At 38.5% G+C, this 18,133-nt stretch overlaps 1 protein-coding gene across 1 annotated transcript; it reads left to right on the top strand.

The window, feature by feature from the left end:
- The first annotated feature begins 2,585 nt into the window (after positions 1-2,585).
- Positions 2,586-17,138, top strand: LOC140938936 (RAF proto-oncogene serine/threonine-protein kinase-like). Its single transcript, XM_073388468.1, has 15 exons — positions 2,586-2,658; positions 4,276-4,422; positions 4,779-4,865; positions 5,003-5,079; positions 5,239-5,958; positions 7,442-7,496; positions 8,607-8,643; positions 9,256-9,341; positions 9,905-10,072; positions 10,964-11,060; positions 11,449-11,573; positions 11,772-11,906; positions 12,411-12,540; positions 12,986-13,069; positions 13,715-17,138. The coding sequence occupies exons 2-15, from the start codon at positions 4,403-4,405 to the stop codon at positions 13,814-13,816; spliced, it is 1,923 nt and encodes a 640-aa protein (XP_073244569.1). The 5' UTR covers positions 2,586-2,658; positions 4,276-4,402; the 3' UTR covers positions 13,817-17,138.
- The last annotated feature ends 995 nt before the right edge of the window (positions 17,139-18,133 follow it).

Below are 18,133 nucleotides of genomic sequence, written 5' to 3'. Positions count from 1 at the left end.
TAGCTGCAATGGACAATCAACGAGTTACTCTTTTGGTATTGCTAGACCTGAGTGCAGCATTTGACACGATTGACCACCAAGTGTTGTTGAATCGCCTGTGCGTGATGTATGGAATTACAGGTACCGCTCTTAAATGGTTTCACTCGTATTTATCAAACAGGAAACAGCGAATCCTGATTAACGGGAGCTATTCGAGTGACTTTGATCTGCCTCAAGGGGTACCTCAAGGATCATGTCTTGGTCCCTTGCTCTTCACGTTGTACGCAAGTAAGCTCTTCGATGTTGTTGAATCCCATCTCCCTAACGTTCACGCATACGCTGATGATACGCAGCTCTATATCTCATTTAAGCCGGATGGTTCTGCTACTGAGACGGATGCTGTTGACGCTCTACAAGCTTGCATCAGGGACATAAGAACGTGGATGGTCCAAGACAAACTTCGGCTGAACGATGCTAAGACCGAGTTTCTTATTATAGGTACACGCGCACAGTTAAATAAGGTTATGATAAGTGACTTGCAAGTAGGTGAGGTAAAGGTTTCTGCGGTTTACTCTGTTAGAAACCTGGGTGCTTGGTTTGATGCAAACATGAATATGACCACACATATTAACAGCATATGTCAGAATATTTATTACCATCTTCATAACATCCGGCGTATTAGAAAGTATTTATCATATGATAATAGGAAGTCCATTGTACAGGCTATTATAATGTCACGATTAGACTATTGTAACGGTCTATTATATGGTACGCCCGCTGTTCATCTTGGTAAGCTGCAACGCCTGCAGAACGCGGCAGCTCGGCTGGTATGTACTATATCTAGGTATGATCCTATCACACCATCCCTGATCAACCTGCACTGGCTTCCGGTTACCCACAGAATAGAATTCAAGATAGCAATGCTAGTTCACAAATGTATCTACGGCGTCGCACCACAATATCTTTTAGACTTGATAAAAATCAAAGAGAGCTCGCGGTATCAGTTGAGATCATACCGGGGCATACTCCTAATGGACAATACCTATAGAACAAAAAAGACACTCGGGGATAGGGCGTTTGAAAATGCTGCGCCCAAAGTATGGAATCGACTCCCTCTAGAAATTAGACAATGTCAATCATTGAACATTTTTAAAGTTTTACTAAAGACACATCTTTTTAAATTAGCTTTTTAATAGTTCTTTTATTAACTCATATTTTACTTTTATTGTTTTCCGAAAATTGTAAATTATTATTATTATTATCATTATTTGGACTAGCCATTTATTACTTTAAGATTTTAGTGTTGTAATGCGCACTCGATCATATCTTTATCGCATGCTAGACTGCGCAATATAAGAAATAAACATTATTATTTATTTATTCCTCGGAGTGTCAAACTAATAACTAATACGCTTTTATACCGATAGGGGGCTTTGTTTGCCCTTTCTCGTATACGTTGTGAAAAGAGTTCTAGTTTTGTTGAATCTCGTGCGTGCAGTGCCCCCGCCAGCACTTTGGCACAAGTTTCAATCCTCATTCAGCTAGATACCATCTTCACAACAGCTGTGTAAAAAATAAAGCCCACGTTTAAAAGCAACAAAAACCAACTCAAGCTATTATCATTAAAAAAAAGTTGAGGAGTCCACCGAATGAAATGATGTTTGATTTCAATATGAAAGAAAAAGGGGTCTTTAATGTAGTTAATTAAACGCCATCCTATACCAAGCTAATAAAGTCTGCATATAATTTAATGCTTAACGTAAATTTGTTTGGATGTAAGTACTTGCAAAGGTGCAAATGAAGTAAAATAAAAGGTGATCCTACTTTGGTCAGCCATAAGTTGCGATGAATAAATCATGAGCTCAATAAAGTTTTAGATATACAGTTGGATGCTTATCATCATTTTAAAACAAATATCAAAATATTGATCTTGAATATATTTTTTTACATTATTAATCTTTATCTTCCAGTTAAAAAATTAGAGTCTTGAATATTCACTGCACCCGCAAGCGTCGCCGAAGACTTAATTAGAATTGCTCTTATGAGCACGTGTCAATTCAATTTCATTCGCAAGTGAAATTTCCTCTCTTATCTCTTTTGATGTAACAGTTAACGAAATTTTTAAATATTTTCGTTAGCTAACCAGCAACACGTGATTACAGTAGTGAGTTGGAAAAGATGATCCGTGATCAATTCCTTTTTTGTAGGGATGTTGCTGCCGGATATTCAAATTTAAAACCCGCTGCAACTGAACGCAACACCTGCGTCCTCATCTCTTGATCCTAATGCAATAAATTGTGAGGCACCTTGTAACGTGGACCGCACGGGACTTTTTCACTGTTTATTTTTTCGTCTTAGCGACCATACTAAGCAAAAAGCAAAATGACATTACGTTTTTGTATCCTAACCATGGGAATGAAATTGTCTAGCACACAACATTAATATTCTGACTGAAGAAATACTTCAACTGACCTTTCAGGGTAATAATAGGTGAGGTGGGGTATTTGAGTTGACCTTGGCGCATTATCTTAAAACTAGAAATGTAAATCAGACTAACTATGGTTTGCAACAATTACTAAATCTAGACGTTTTTATCCGAATGCGGCTTTTCGGAGAGACATGAGGGACCGGCGCCAGGGGAAACCTGTTCTAGCTTTAAGCCAGCTACTTCTTGATTTTGTAAGTAATAAGACACTCCTTAAAAGAAAAAAAACAATCCAGTCAAGAGCGTTTAATTCCAATAGAAAGAAGGACGAAAATGTTGAGTCTAAGCTTCATTTCGTATCTGAAACGCGCCGAGAAAAGTTTAGGAAAATCTTTTTGGTGTTAATTGTTCTTTAGGGAGAATTATAGAAAAGAAAACGATATGAAATAATTGTGTTATTAATATGTATATAAATGATAATTACGCACCAAGGCTACAGAAGGGATGCACTAGTAAAATCAGGCTGGCCGTGCTGACAAACGTATTTCAGTAACTCATGCCACATTACTATAGACAACATACTATCGTTTAGGTTTGATTTCATTGCACCAAAGTTTTATTTTGTGCGAATTAAAAAAAATAGTAGTTTTGCGATTATTTTGTAAATAGACGACCGACATTTATGGCAAAACAGCGTATTTTGCATATCACGGAGCTCCTAAACGACAAAACTACGACCGTGAATATTCAATACCTTTTTAAGGGTATCTCTGTGAAACTACCGGTATTCAATCAGATAACTCGCTTTTGAAATAATCACCGTTTCCATGAAAATAAGAGAAGATACATGGCCGTATTCTGCCTGCGGTGAGAATTACCGCAATTGCCAGAAAGCTACAGCTATCTTTACTCAACGACAACTCGCCTTCCAACCACAACCAATTAGTTTTCTCCAAAATTAAAATAAATGAACTCCTTTAATCTTGCTTGCTTTTTCGTCATTGCCAAAAATATTTGCTGGCTACTCCCTTAAATGCCGTTAGCAATGAATGAAAGCAGCCCGCGGAATACAATTAAGATTATCTATTCAATAGAGTATGACAGCACATGGTAACTGAGAATGATTTATAATGGCCAGTTGAGCTAGCCGTCACTTATTCAATGTCATTCAAAGGAACACCTAAAAGAAGGAGGAATAATTGGTGTTTAGAGCTCTTCCTCTAAAGCATTAAGTTTTCTTTGTCTTAATTTCTCTTCACCAGGACAGCTTACTGCTCGCCGCTGCGACCAAAATGGTTGTGGTAGAAAAAAAACTTGTGTGGAAATTAGTGCCAAGATATTTTCCGCCGTAAGGCTATTAATTTAGGCGATCTAAAGACGCGAAAGCCCACGTTTAAAACTCTGATAGCACGACACAGAAATTGCTCCCTTGAACTGTTCAATGAATAAATCAAAGTAAATTCGAGGGACTGAGAAAACAGCCTTAATTTAAATGCTTCCACGCGTAATTTGTCATTTTGGTTTTTTTCCCTCATTTGCCATGAAAAAACTCCATGTAGTCTTTTGGTGTTTGTGTGTCCTTGTTTTAACACGGCCCGCCTTTACCAAAACCGTGGTGTGACGCTGTTTTTGTTATTCTGCTTTTTTAAAAACCAAGGTGATATTATTGAAGAATGCGTTTTAAGGGGGAATTACAAAGACTTTCCTTTGTTTACTTCCACCGATCTCTCTTTGTTCAAACAGTGGTGACAACTGCCATACATTGTGAATAATATCCCCAGGCCTATGTTTGTAAGGCTGCTTTATTGTGATTGGTCGAATAGTGGCAGCTGGAGATCACTTCATAATCACTGTAATTTGCATTTTCGTAGGTTGGGAGGCTAGCTATAGATGCAGTACGCAACACTCGCCGGTGATTTTCAAAGGAAAAAGTTCCTTCTGGCACGCGAAATTTTAAACATGACACACTTCTTTGCTACGTGATCTGCAGAGTAAACAATGCAAGTTGACTTACATAGGTAAGAAGAAATAGAAGATGCTCGATGGAACACTTTGGTCAAAACAACCACCCCAGAGACTATGTTGATTTTGCGAGGATCACAAAATTGGTTTTTGCATAAAACTCCATTGTATCGAAGAATTTGGAGAAGACTTCCAAGTATCTTCAGTCACAATACCATTCTTTAAAGATCTACTCCGCAGATGGATTTGCTCTGAGTCAAATCGCTGGTAGACGAGCGAAATGCAAAAGTTTCATTAAAAGCGGTGGAAAGCTTCTCTTTGTCATGAATTCATCTAGCACCTGCTATCGCATTTGAAGTCAAATTAAATTTACAATCATTGCGATTTTAGTTCTATTCTTTTGATCTTGCAGTTTCTCGAGGACTATCCTGTGTCGAAGCCAATGCGATAATTGCAAAAAGACGATTCGTTTTTTGGGAGTGCGCTGCCAGGATTGCAGGTCAGTAAAAACAACTCAGTGCTACTAAGTCTACCATGAATAGTAATGTACAAACAGAGCAGGATAGACTTGACAACCTAAGCTTTTTTAAAAAAAATCAAATCGCTAACTAAGACTCGATATGTTTTGATCAAAAGGTTGAAATATCACAAAAAATGCTCCAGTGATCTTCTGGCAACCGACTGTGATCTTCGATGCCACAAAGTTGAAGCGGGTAAGAAAAAGACAAAATATAACTTTTAAGGTGCAATTAATATTTATTTTACTCTTAAATTCCTTTCCATTTTGGGTTGTAAAGTAACTCATTACACAATTTTTTCATTATTTTCGAGCGTAATTAACTTGATTTTTTTCCCTTTTTGGTCGTTTGAAGGAAAAACGAGAACCAGGCATTTCTGGCGCAAAGGGCAAAAACCTGGTGGAAACTTGCCACGGCACCAAGCAAATTTGCAACATTTTGCTAGAAAAAGGACGGAATCAACTCTCGTAACTCTAAACGCAAAAGGAAGAATACGACAAAAACTTATAAATGGTCTGTATGAGTCATTTTGCTACAGTCCTAGACAGGCTCTGGAGTTTAAGCCTAAAGATGCGGAAGAATTTCGAGCTTCAAGACAGCTAACACTATCTGTAGAAAGACATCCTACGCCTGAAAAATCGTATCCATCTCATGTTTGTGAAAATTTAACCACCATAGATGAATCAATTATTGGATCTTCTCGATCAACGAACAGTGAAAATTACTTGGGAAGTTCGATTTGGCCTAGAACAAACTCGTGGTCTACTTCAGCAAGCTGCTCATATTCCTCGGGATATTCTTCGGCAAACACATCTTGCCCTTCTTCGGCTAATTCACACCGAAGCAATTCGCCAACGCCGGACTTTTCTGATATCAAGCTTTTAACTACTTTAGAGCAGTACAGCGCGGCCCGGGAGAATACCTATTCAGGAGATAGAGATTTGGGAACACTTACTGAACAGGATCATTTCATCGACGAATTTTTAGTGGAACCTTACGAAAATTTTGCAACATGGCCTCAGAAAAGCAGAGTTCAAGACAAGGCCGAGAAAATAAACAAAAGGATTTTTTCTGGTAAGTAAAAAGCATTTACTGAGGCTTTTGCTTTTACTTTGGTCTTCTGTTTCAACAAGAATCAACGAGAGAATATGTTCCTTTTATTTGGCGGAAATAAAACTGTAAAGCCGGTAGTAGTCCAGTTTTAACCCTTAAGTAGAAAAAAAAAACAATACTGAACGGAACAAGATACAATTATAGCACTGCCGTATTTTGTGAATTTGGCAGCTACTTAACAAGTGTCAGCTTTAACTTTTTAAGCTAAAAGAAACATAAAGCTTATGTTAAGAAAGTAGTATTTAATAAGTTTCATTTAAATGGAAAAATATGAGTGATATCAGATCAATCACTTCCTCCATTAATGTTATAGATCCATATAACAGTTACACCGGTTAACAGTTACTCTGGGCAGATAACCAAAAGAATTAACACATAGAAAACGAGAGGACTTCCATGTACGCGATTTAAGAGAAACTTTAACTCATTAGAAATAGAAACATCCTTTGGTTATGTGGGTACTCATCATTTTCTACCTAGCGATCTTTGCATATTCAAAAACCGGCATCTGTTTTAAGCTGATCTTTCCATGTTAGAGTTGAAAAGGGAAATTTGTTTTTGATACAGCTAACAGTAGTGAAAGACGTGAAACAGTGACGCCGCTCTAGTATACGGTGTGGTTGGTTTGTCCTCTATCTCCCGAGAGCCTTTTTTTACACTCCTTTTCTGTGGTATACTTTGCAAATGAGCTGTGACAACTGACATTACACGACTTTATTCATCAGAAAGAAAGCGCAAAGCTTGAAACTACTGTTGAGACTAAACCAATCATATTTTTCAGATGTGATCTAGACTGCTCATCTTATCCCTTAGGCGGGTTCAATTCAACCATTAGTTTCTATTTTTGCGTTGTTCCCTTAAATTTCCTTGGATGTTTATTTAAAAAAGAGGTCTAAAATAGACTGAATATAGTACGTGCCGTTTGTAACGTGAGTAAACCTTATACGCCTAAATTTGTGGTTCTGAAAATATCTGTGGGCCCATGTCAAGTAAACAAATATTTACGAGTAATATGGAGCAAGAGAGCTGCTGATTTAGCCATGTTGTCTAGATTAGATGCTTTTCCCCTGGCTAAGTTTGCTCAGCTTGACGTCATAGCTTTTTTCAATTTACCATATATGCCACTAGCACCGCTAATAGCCAATTAAAAATGACTATTATTAGGCCCAATGACGTATCCTTCTCACGCAAATACAAACGGGATAAATTTTGTTGAAGTCATCCCCTATGTATGCTATTTCGATAGTGTCGTTTAAGAGATAAAAATAACCTTACAACGTATATTCCTGTCTAAATCTATAGCGATCTCATGTGATACACGATATGACAAAGTGAAATTTATTGACTTTGTAAATATTCACTTATTTTTATGCATGTCAAAATTTATGGACTTTGAATTTATTCATCTCATCTCATGTCATTTGCGTAAATTCTGTTTTGGTAGCTGATGGCTTTCAAGGATCGAGAGATCACGAAGCCCTTCCCACAGTCGATAGCAGGTGAGCACGTACAAACAATTAGCAGTACTGAACTATTGCTCAAAAGCAAGCAGGATCACGTCAAACCAAGTTAGATTACACTGTGATATGAATTCTATTTTCTGAAATAGACCAAAACGTGTCATTTCCAGGAAAGAAGAGCTTAATATATATTATTTTTTAACATTTTCGCAGGTTAAATTTATTTTCCTTTTGCCTTACCATCACTCTATTATATTATGCCACTTTTTTTTCTCAAGCACGAAATATACGATGTAAAATTTGGTACAAAAGAAGGGAAAGCTAGGGCTGATGAAAACTAATTTTTTTAAAAAGGTGAAGATTTTTACGCTTTTAAAGTGCCATTTCCCATATTGCTGAAGAGTTTTTTAAATCACCTCCACCATGCCTTCTTCAAAGCAAATCAACCGAATTTTGAAAGAGAGAGGGAAATAGAGGTGGGGGCTGGGGTGGGGAGCACTCGAAAAAGACAATTCAGACTACAGACGGTGGTGATGAGTCTGATTTGATCTTTATTTAGCTGTGATAACTGAATAAATTATTTTTCATTTAATTTTTATGCCTCACGTGAGTTAACACCAGCTGTAGACTGATTCACCCTGCAGAATAAATAAAGGTTTTGCTATTATTATTATTGTTATAAGGATAGGCGCGCACTGGGTCTCGAATCTTGACAAGTCTATTTTTGCATTTCTATTTGCTGTTGCGAAATTTAAATTGGTGTCAAAGACAAGCCCAGCGAAGTTCGGCGGACTTAAAAAAATAAACTTTCAATTTGTTTTGACTTGCCAACGACTTTCGCAATTCGAAAGGAACGGACTGCAAATAATTGACGTTGCTGAAGATATCTGAATATCGTATCTGTTAAACAGTAGACAGCCTATAAAAATGAATCTAGATCCACAATTGGTTTCGGTTTCATTACCATACGAGAGCTAAGCTGAGGATTATCTAACTTCAGTTTTTAATACGAGACGAAACTTCGCAGTTATAAGTGATATATGTGCTCATCGCAGTCTTCTTAGCTGTTCCTTATCTGTTCTTTAGTTCTTTCTTCTTATGTGCGATCATCTCTTAGCATAACATGAAACCTAAACATATTTATTGCAGGTTAAAAGGAGAAAAGCCGAACGAAGATGACATTAAGGTAGGCAAATTTGCAAATCTCGTTCTGTTCTGTCGGTCGTACTAAGATAAGGCCTAGGACGTGAAGAGTCGTGGATGAGAGGACAACAGACGTGCCCTCTTACAATACATTTGTAACGTGTGAACAGTAAGCTCGTACGTCAGCATACAAAGGCGCCACTGGCAGCCGCTCCCAGTCCATTTGTGAGCTTACTGTACCCACCCAACCCATGATGTGAATGATGTGAAGTGTGAAGGTTGACCACAACACCGGGGTCTACGTCCTCTACTCTTTTCGAACAGTGGTGTGGGTTCTTTTACGTCCCACGAGAACCAGATAAGTGTAAGTGCTGTGAGAGAGGACCTACGGTTTTTCGTCCTTATCCGAGAAGACTAGAAAGTCTAACCGTTTGTAGATGTCATTACAAAGGCAGCACTTTCTCCTCAGTTATTTAAAGACCCTGAATGTTGGTCCGGCCGGGATTCGAACCCGTGACCTCCCGCTCAGCAGACAGACGCTCTCCCAACTGAGCTAACCAGGCGGCGGTCGTAAGAATCGACATGAATTTCAGTCTTTCTTGCATCAGTAGCCACAAGCTGGATGTAATTGTGAAGTATTGTTTTTTTTCCGTAGAAATCACTTCGAGAATGGAGCATTCCTTATTCAGATTTGCAGTTTGGGGAAATTGTAGGAGTCGGTCTTAAAAGAAAAGTCTACAAGTATGTAGTAAACATAGAATTAGACTCCAGCCTCTTTACGGTATGCGGTCAACTTCTTGAGACAAAAGGCCAGGTTAACCAAATGCTCGATCCAAATTAAAATCCCTTTTTCTTTATCTAAATTGCAAGCGATATTTCCCTACTGATAGTGTAATTATATGGCATTTGAAAACTAGAACAACAGAATAATTACTGATGTCAGAAACATATTTGTTTTAACGGAGAGACAAGGGGCCTCATGCTGGCACTATCATTTATCAAGAACTCGTTAATCTACTCCATTGTCCCAGCCCATTCCCCCCTCCCCCTCCCCCACCCCCGAAAAAAAACTTTGAGGGAAACTTGAGATGCTAAAAAGTATATCGATACGAATGTTACCCCTCGCTGAAGTAAACTTTAAAAAATTACGAAAAGTAATATTAGTTTAAGCTGGACGCCTTTCTAAAGGGGAAGTTACTCTCAGGTAGCACATTTATATACTATGCGGATATCTTTCAAAGATGTTTAACTGAAGATTTCATTGGACTGAATAACAATAAAGGAAAATGTGTTGTTGTTATTAGGGGGAGATGGCATGGTGATATCATGATTCATACTTGGCAAAGATCAACAAAGCAGGACGTAGAAGATTTCCTAAAGGAAGTCTCCGTACTGAGCATGATCAGACATGAAAACGTTGTACTTTTTATGGGAGCTTGTTTGGAACCTCCCAACCTTGCGGTTATAACAAGGTACGTCAAGTGCACGCTAGAATTTTCCCCAGAGTCCTCTCTCTCTCTGAAAGAGAGGTTCTAATAACAAGTTCAAGTTACTTTTCTATTTTTATTTATTTCGCCACCTTATTATAACATAGTAATAGATTACAAGAATCGTTAGAAAACTGCCTGAAAGCCCAAAGAAACCATGAGGTTTATACAACGTGGGCTTTCACTATTAAATTACAAAAGATTAACTTAATATTAATTTAACTGAACGGCGAAGGCAGAGTAACAAAAATACGAAGGAATAACGTATAAAAAAAGAGAAAGAGGAAAAAAAATAAAGAAATAAATAAAGGACGGTCTCATGACCGGGAGCATGAGGCCGAGTGTGTTAATCAAGCAGTGAACGAGAAAGACTAGAAACGAATGGCTGTAGTCAGTTATGTTGGAAGCTCCGTGACCGTGCGCTGTCTTTTGTTTCTTCCTTCCTTCCCTCTTTTTTTCTTTCACTTACAACTTGTGACTGAGCAAGCCTGTTAATTGGTTTTTATTGGTCAGTTAGTTAAAAGCGATAGGAATGCTATTGAACGTTGCGGACGGTCAAGTTCAAAGAAGCTAGTCAATCTCATAACAAACAAGTATAAAGGATATATAACCATTGCGCTTTATTAACTATGATCAAACCCACCTTTTGAACGATTTTAACTTCAGAGAGATAAACAAAAGGAGTTGCAACTTCAAGTGTTTTATAAGAAATTCTGATGTTCATGAGCTTTGTCGTAAGAAAGCAAAACTTCGGGACCTAGAAAATTAACGATCAGTCGATTTTAAATAATAATATCATGTGCTTTCCTCAAAAACCAATATGCTTGGTGGATTTTGCTTTATCGAATCACCTTTTTGTATTTTCATTCCTTTTAGCGTCAGAAGAGGTTTGTCCCTCTATAACCACCTTCATGTTCGACAGGACCTGTTTTCTTTGCACTCGAAGATCTCAATCGCCAAGCAAATCGCACAGGTTTGTATCTCAGCTCTCAGCTGTTGTTATTTTTTGTTTTGATCATGTGATCCCAGATCGTATTTTCAGACATCGGTTGATTAAAAAACTGGGTAACCGTAGTCCATATGAACGCCGGATTTCAGGTTTCAATAAGTAGTCAAGTAATTGCCTGCAAAGTAGGATTATCACCGAGAGATATTCTGCAGTTTCGCAGCTAGAATAAGTATTAGTTCACTAGAGCAGAATGCAAGTATTAAATCAGTCAGAACTGGCAAAATTGTTTCTCTTAAAGCTTAATCATTTTTAGCGATACGCCATGAATACTTGACGTCGTTATAGCCAAGTATTCTTCAGTACATGCCTGCAGTAAATTGATGCTTGTTTATTGTTGTTACTTCCTTATTAGGGCATGAGCTATCTTCATGCCAAAGGTATTGTCCTTCCAGCCTTGACAACCATGAACGTGTTCCTGGAATCCAAAGTCAAACTTTGCGTGTCTGGTTACTGCAACAAAACAACACGAGATGAAAGGTAAATTAATAATTACTCTCATTCTTAATTTCTTGTCTCTACTTTCTTCTTTGTGAAATTAAGCAGGTGCTTGTGAGCTTTGCTGAAGGTTCTTGTGAGCTCCATAAGCAAACTCTAACACTCTGTTCCTCCGCGAACCAGAGCCAGCCTACAAGTAACTTATCTGAATATTTGGCTTTCGGATAAAATTTTTTGCAGGCAGGGGTACGCAAGTATATTACAAGGTCACCTGACTTACCTTGCTCCAGAGCTGATGCGCACGCTCATAAGAAATGGTAGTGTACTGTCCCCGAGGGAGAGGAATACAGAATGTACAAACGTGTATGCGTTCAGGTGAGGCTGTCACTCAGTACCATGATTTTTGGGGGGCGGGGGGTGTACTAACTTTCAAGCAAATTGACGGCAGTGATCTAAAAGTGAGAAGAGTTGGGTTTTATTAGGAGAAAGTAAAAACCGTGAGATAAAAACGAATTCTCTAAAAAGAATATTGATATCCTGGAAACTTCTTCGACTCTTAAGCCGTTTATTTACTAGGCTTGCGTCACTAGGATCAGCAATTCAGTTTTAAAGTACCCCATATGGTGAAAAATACTGAGATAAAGATGATAAATTCCAAGCATGAATATGCGATATTCTCATGCCATTTCTTTTTAATGTGTCATTAAACTCGACTGCGTTTTTGATTCCTCTGGAACACGTTATTCTGCATATTAATTTCTAGCCTGTGTGCAGCTTCCCCTCCGAAAAAATCGGATTTTTTTCTGAGGGGAACATGCGGCTGCACACAGGCTAATTAATATCCACAAAGGCTAACGTATGCCTTTTATTCCGCCGCAGTACAATATTGTACGAGATTCTGACCGGCAAGTGGCCTTTCAGCTTTTATCCCACTCATTCTGTGATATGGATGATTGGCAAGGGAAAACAACAGTGTATCATGCATGTTCAATGCCCCGAATCTCTAAAGGTATGTTACGCTATGAAATAACCTGTGATCAGGCCAACGGCCCCGCCCCAGTCTTCCCATGTTCTTCAAATGATCACCTGATCGCATGAAAAGTCTTAACTGAAAAACAATATTTAGCTGGCACATCATATTCTAGGGGATTGTATTATTACTTCTATTTAGTAATAGAACTTTTAAGAAATGGAGCTCTGAAAAGCTCTAACAATAAAACCATATTACAAGAAAGAAAAGGAGGAAAGAAAGTCTTTTTCTGAGGACAACATACAACGCTGATACGTAGACAAGGAAAGTAACCTTGCATGGCTCTCAGGTTTCAAAACTTAACATTTGAACTGATTTTTTATATAATAATGCAAAAATGTTCCTAGATTTATCATTTTCCTGCTACTGTTAACCATGATTCCATCACTGTTGGTCTGATTTTTCACACTTTTTGTATGAGCAGCAACTTATCAGCAATTGCTGGAGTGATGAACCACGTGACCGACCGGGATTTAGCAAGATCGCAGAGTTTCTTCAACAACAAAATGTAAGTCGAAATGATTTTGAGACAGACTTCGGTCTAGATTTCAGGGTAGGCGAGGGGTCTACTAGCAAAACACCATTGCACCCGAAATAGTTCAGCCGATATGCCAAAAAAACACTCATTTTTTCTCATTATATTTAATTTAAACCTAATGGAAACGTAGTATACACCATATATCCGAAATCATTTAAGCCTTGGCCAACCCGAAGGCTTAATTATTACGCACTTCTTCGTTTTCAATTCTCCTTACTTTGTGTTCTCAATTACGCGATGGTTGACTTCCAAGATTGAGTGGGAAGCGCTCTATTTACCGTTTACAGACTTTTTTTATGTGCTGTCTTGTTACTAATAATCAAGACTCAATGGCCTATTTTAGACAGTGCCGGCCGGCAGCTTTGACAGTCTTCAACGAGCGCCAGGAAGAATAAAAATGTCGACACTGACAATATAATATTTAATCGAGCCATGTTTGTTTTGACAAATGTACCGGTTGGATATTCGTAAGGATTCCATAGTCCACAGTGTCGCACGAATGAGAGTCCATTATCGTTCATAATATCGTTTTAATAATGCCCATGCCTAAAATGATTTTTATTATTACTTTTTATCGAATTCTAAGGTGTTGTGTTATGCTTTTTAATTTTCTAGTTTCCTCCCGAAGTTTCTCGCAAGAGGATCAGCTTTTCCGAGCCAGAGAAAATGAATTTTGTTGGCGTTGGCAAGATAAGTACGTCATTGTCTATCAAGTGAGCCGAGCCGTCAGCCTTTGTAAAGGTGAATCTACAAAAACACGACAACATAACCTGCAGACCAGTTTACATACAGAGTCTGTCAACTCAAAAGTGGAGAATTTTCTTCAGTCTACCCAGATTTGTTTAGCTAGACATGCCTGCCAAAAAACACTGTGTTTTGTGTTCTTGTTGCAGGAATAATACAGTACTTCATGGATTTGACAAAGTTTCTCAGTCCGTAATTCTACTTAATGTTTGTTATACAGCTTTTCAATTTAATCTGGCTCGCGGACAAAAAGTTCGAAGGTTGAAAATCAATTTGCAAAACTTGTTCAGCTGAGTGTTCGTTACTGAATCAGCCTGTTTTGGGTTTCTGTCATTTTCAATATGACCATGTCATTAAGCAATTCTTCGTCAAATTCTCAGAAGTTCAGGACCGTTCGGAACGGTCCTGAACTTTTGAGGCCCCATAATTTTGTACTTGTTTTTAGAAACCTTTTACCGTTTTAGATGGTATTTTTACTCCTGACTGGACATTAAAAATTTGAAATATAATAATCGTTGTTAAACAGCTGACTTTAAGGGTACTTACAGGTTTGAGCCTGCGGTACACATTCTCTTGTTTGAAAAGACATGCAAACGAGGTTAATAACTTATTACAATGCAGAATTAAACTTTTGCCTCGTTTTCATGACCTATCTAAACTTTTCTATACCTTATGGTACCCAGATGCCACTCGTGTCTGTAGGTTTTTGTAGATAGGGCTACCAGACTAGTCAAATATGTAATACGCTTTTTATTGCTACTTGTTCATAGCAGAAGCTTTGGATAATTTTGATAAAAATGAAATGCTCTTATTCCAGGGTGTAGAGTTTTATAGTGTATGGTGTTGCTTGGAAATGATGATTTGTGATTCATACGCTATATTTTTTACTTGGGGTATTTTAGTAGGAAAACTTAAGAAAACTAACTAAAAAATGCAGACCTGGTCATGATTTGCTTGCTTAATCTTTGCAAACTTTGTTTAGAAGACGTTTTCTTTTCCAGAATAGTTTGATAAGATTTATAAACTTATTTGATATTTGTTTTAGGAGTGCCCTTGTTATGGCTTCCTGTTTGTACCTTTCTAAAAAATATATTTGTTCTGTTACACTAGAAATAACAAAAGCCAACCAAAAAATCATGTTTACATTACTGCCATATTTTACAAGATTACATTTTAAATAGCTTAAAATTTAAATCGTAAGCAATATATTTTCATTGAAGATACATGACAACAGGTAGATTTTAAAATTTGACTACCAGGGCTGTAAATATCATGCTTGCAGCAGGTGAGATTAGATCACCTATTTTAGAAGTCGTTCAGGTCAAGAAACTTGTCACTGAGTTAACAACTAGGCTCGATTTCCATGCGCTGTCCGGGAAATGAGCCCGCACTCCTCCGTCCCAGTCTCTTCGGGGAGGAACAATACAGGACCTGAGAGAGCTGTGGAATTCGGGCCTAGTCGACAAGATGCCTAAAATTCCGGTTATAACCGAGCTCTAGGCTTATACGACTTCTTAAGGGTCCTTGAGTAGGCTGTAAACGGACGGGGGCTTATGTCGATCAGGGTGGGCTTGAAAGCAGCATTAGAAAATGTTTAGAAATGAAACACTAGACAAGGACATTCAGTAGTATTTTAAAACATTTCCATTTCCTTGCTTGATTTCAAACCCTAACCCTAACCCTAACCCTAACAGGCAGCGAGGCCGCCTAATGATCCGGCTGGTCGGACTTGCAGTTCGATGGCCTGGGTTCGAGCACCGTTCTGACCTGTTGATGGATTTATTTCTCGGCCGCCCCGATGACTTCAGCTGATTTTGAATTCCCAGCATCCATGAAAAAAGAAAAGGAGGCAGACTGATGCGTTGCTCGTTTCCGGCTATGCAGATGAATCATAGGCCTTTAAAAGTAGAGGGATGATTATAACCGGAATTTCATGGCATACAACTGCAGTGAGCGTTGATACTGACTTCTATGGCTGACCAGCTTTACTCTCAAACTAAATTACCTAGGAGCCTCTAGTTATTATGTATACAGACTCGTTTTTAGTACCTACTTATTTCAGCATCACTTTAAAAAGAGACAAAAGTCAGGAAAAGTTATGAGGACTGCTGAGGTTGCTAGGAAAGACAAAGGCGATGTCCTGACTAGGCTTGATGTAATGACTTCTCATAGGTCTGTCTATGGAAAGACTTGAGAAGAATCTGGTTATCACATCATAAATCTGAGTGATTCAAGAACAGACGTCCGCTTCAGCCATTTAAACGTCACGTTAATAATGGAAAAATGGAATTCAAGGAACTGGAAAGTTTATTTTTTCAAACACGTTAATTAAAACAAGGGTTCTGGGTGTCTTTTAGCGGCAAGGTTTAAGATTGTTGGTTTTGATTCTGATCCTTTAGGGTGCACGGGCGGAACCTGAAACGATGTTTAATATTCTCCAGTTTTTGGAGAAAAAAATCCCTTGTCAGACCTTACATTGATGTTGTTTGGTTTCTCTCCCGAATCAACGGCACTGGTTGCTGTTAAGCCTCCTGTGTATCGTGCAGGCAACGAAAGGGAGGTCTTCCTAAAAACAGGCACAACTATTTAAGACCAGCAAGTATTTATTTTGAACAATATCTCATCTAGGTAACTTCTAATTAGCTATTCTCTAACTATCAAGGGATTGAAAAAAAAAATTGTGAAAACGCGGATATTTTGCTAACACAATACATCTTTCATTATCTCAGGTCTGATGAAAAAGTTCTTTTGGGAGAATTCAAAGTTTTCGTTAACATACTGGCCTATATGAGATTATGGCATTTTTAGCTACCTATATTTATTTAATATTTTTATTTTAAGGGAACACATTGATGTTTACTATGTAAACTTTGTAAACCAGTTAGCAGGGCATTCATTCCTAGTCTCTTTGCCAGATGTCTTCCACTTCCGGTTGAAACTTTCGTTTTTTCCTTTGGTGTCGCAAAAAGCAGTTTCCGCGCAATCAGCAGTAATTTATTTGCTTTTTGGAGGCTTTACTACTTTAATTTCGGCTGCGAGCGACTGGTTCCTAGCAGGAAATTGATCCTTATTGATCCTTATAGGAGTCGGGCTAAAAATATACTTTCACCGGAAGTGTTGAAATAAACTGGAAGAAAGGGAGACTAGATCTGATGATAGTAACTGACAGAGACGTCGTTTTTGTTACAGTTTGTTTTCAGTTTTACTTGATCACAAACATTTGTTTAATGCTTTTAAAGTCGCAGAGACGTGTACCATTTGATAAATAAATACAGAAATGTTGATCACTGAAGAATACGTTTTTTGCGGAAGTTTGTTGATCCTAAAGCCGAGTCTAGCTAAGAAGCCTTCTAAATACATGCGAGATGCTATTTACTTTTTCGTGATTACAAAAAGAACTAAGTAAGTGCGAGATGACACTGAGACAGCAATGCAAGATGTGGATAAAAAATGTATGGTGTCTGTAGACTGTCCCTGGTGTCATTTTTATATAGGGTCATATGGTGCATGCAGAAAGAATCCTGAGTGTTCTGTTGCAAACCCAGGAGCAAAACTGAGTAGGTTTGAGCGCTCGTTCCAACTTTCGCTATTCGCTCTTAGCTCACACGGGAGCGTTTGCGCGAAATTGAAGTAAAGGTAGTTATTTTATCCGGGATTTTATCAGACTTATTGGTATTCTTCCCAAGATCGAAGCCCGTTTAGCGCTGTTCCTAAGCATACCGTCTTAGTTATCATGGCGACTAACAAGGGCTTAATAGAGTTGCAATAATTATTCTTCGAACAGCTCGGCGCTGTCAGCGCTGTCAGTAAAGAAGGCCCTCTTCCCATAAAAGCACTGGAAGTCAGGTGAGGTGATGGTGTACCGGGGCCGGAAGACAAAAAGGGTGGGTTCCGGGGGGTTCCGGGCTTGGAAAGGTCTCCCCAGGATAAAACTTCAGTAGACGCCCACGCAGTCGTTCTTTTGGCTCGTCACGCAATCCTCCCACCTCCGGCCCAGCGTTTTTGCCTTCTCCCTCTTTTCTTTCGCAGTTCCATTTTCTAAGGGAAAACCCCTAAGTACGAGGTTGCACTGGACATGGCAATCTTCCTGGGCTTTATTCGAAGGGTGTTTTGGAGATGAGATTAGCCGTCTCCCATGGTCCCCTCTTTTTTCTTCTGGGGACGAGGCTATTGTTTTTACGATGGGGATAGGTTGTTTCAAAAAATCAGTTGGTTCAAGACGGTACTTTGGTTTAGTTAGTTATGGAAGTAACTGGAATGTGCTTTCAGGGACGCAGCGTGAGATTTTGT

Source organism: Porites lutea, chromosome 5, assembly GCF_958299795.1.
Source record: "Porites lutea chromosome 5, jaPorLute2.1, whole genome shotgun sequence".
Lineage (NCBI taxonomy): Eukaryota > Metazoa > Cnidaria > Anthozoa > Scleractinia > Poritidae > Porites > Porites lutea.
The sequence above is the reverse complement of the archived record's forward strand: the minus strand, read 5'-3'. Positions and strand labels throughout refer to the sequence as shown.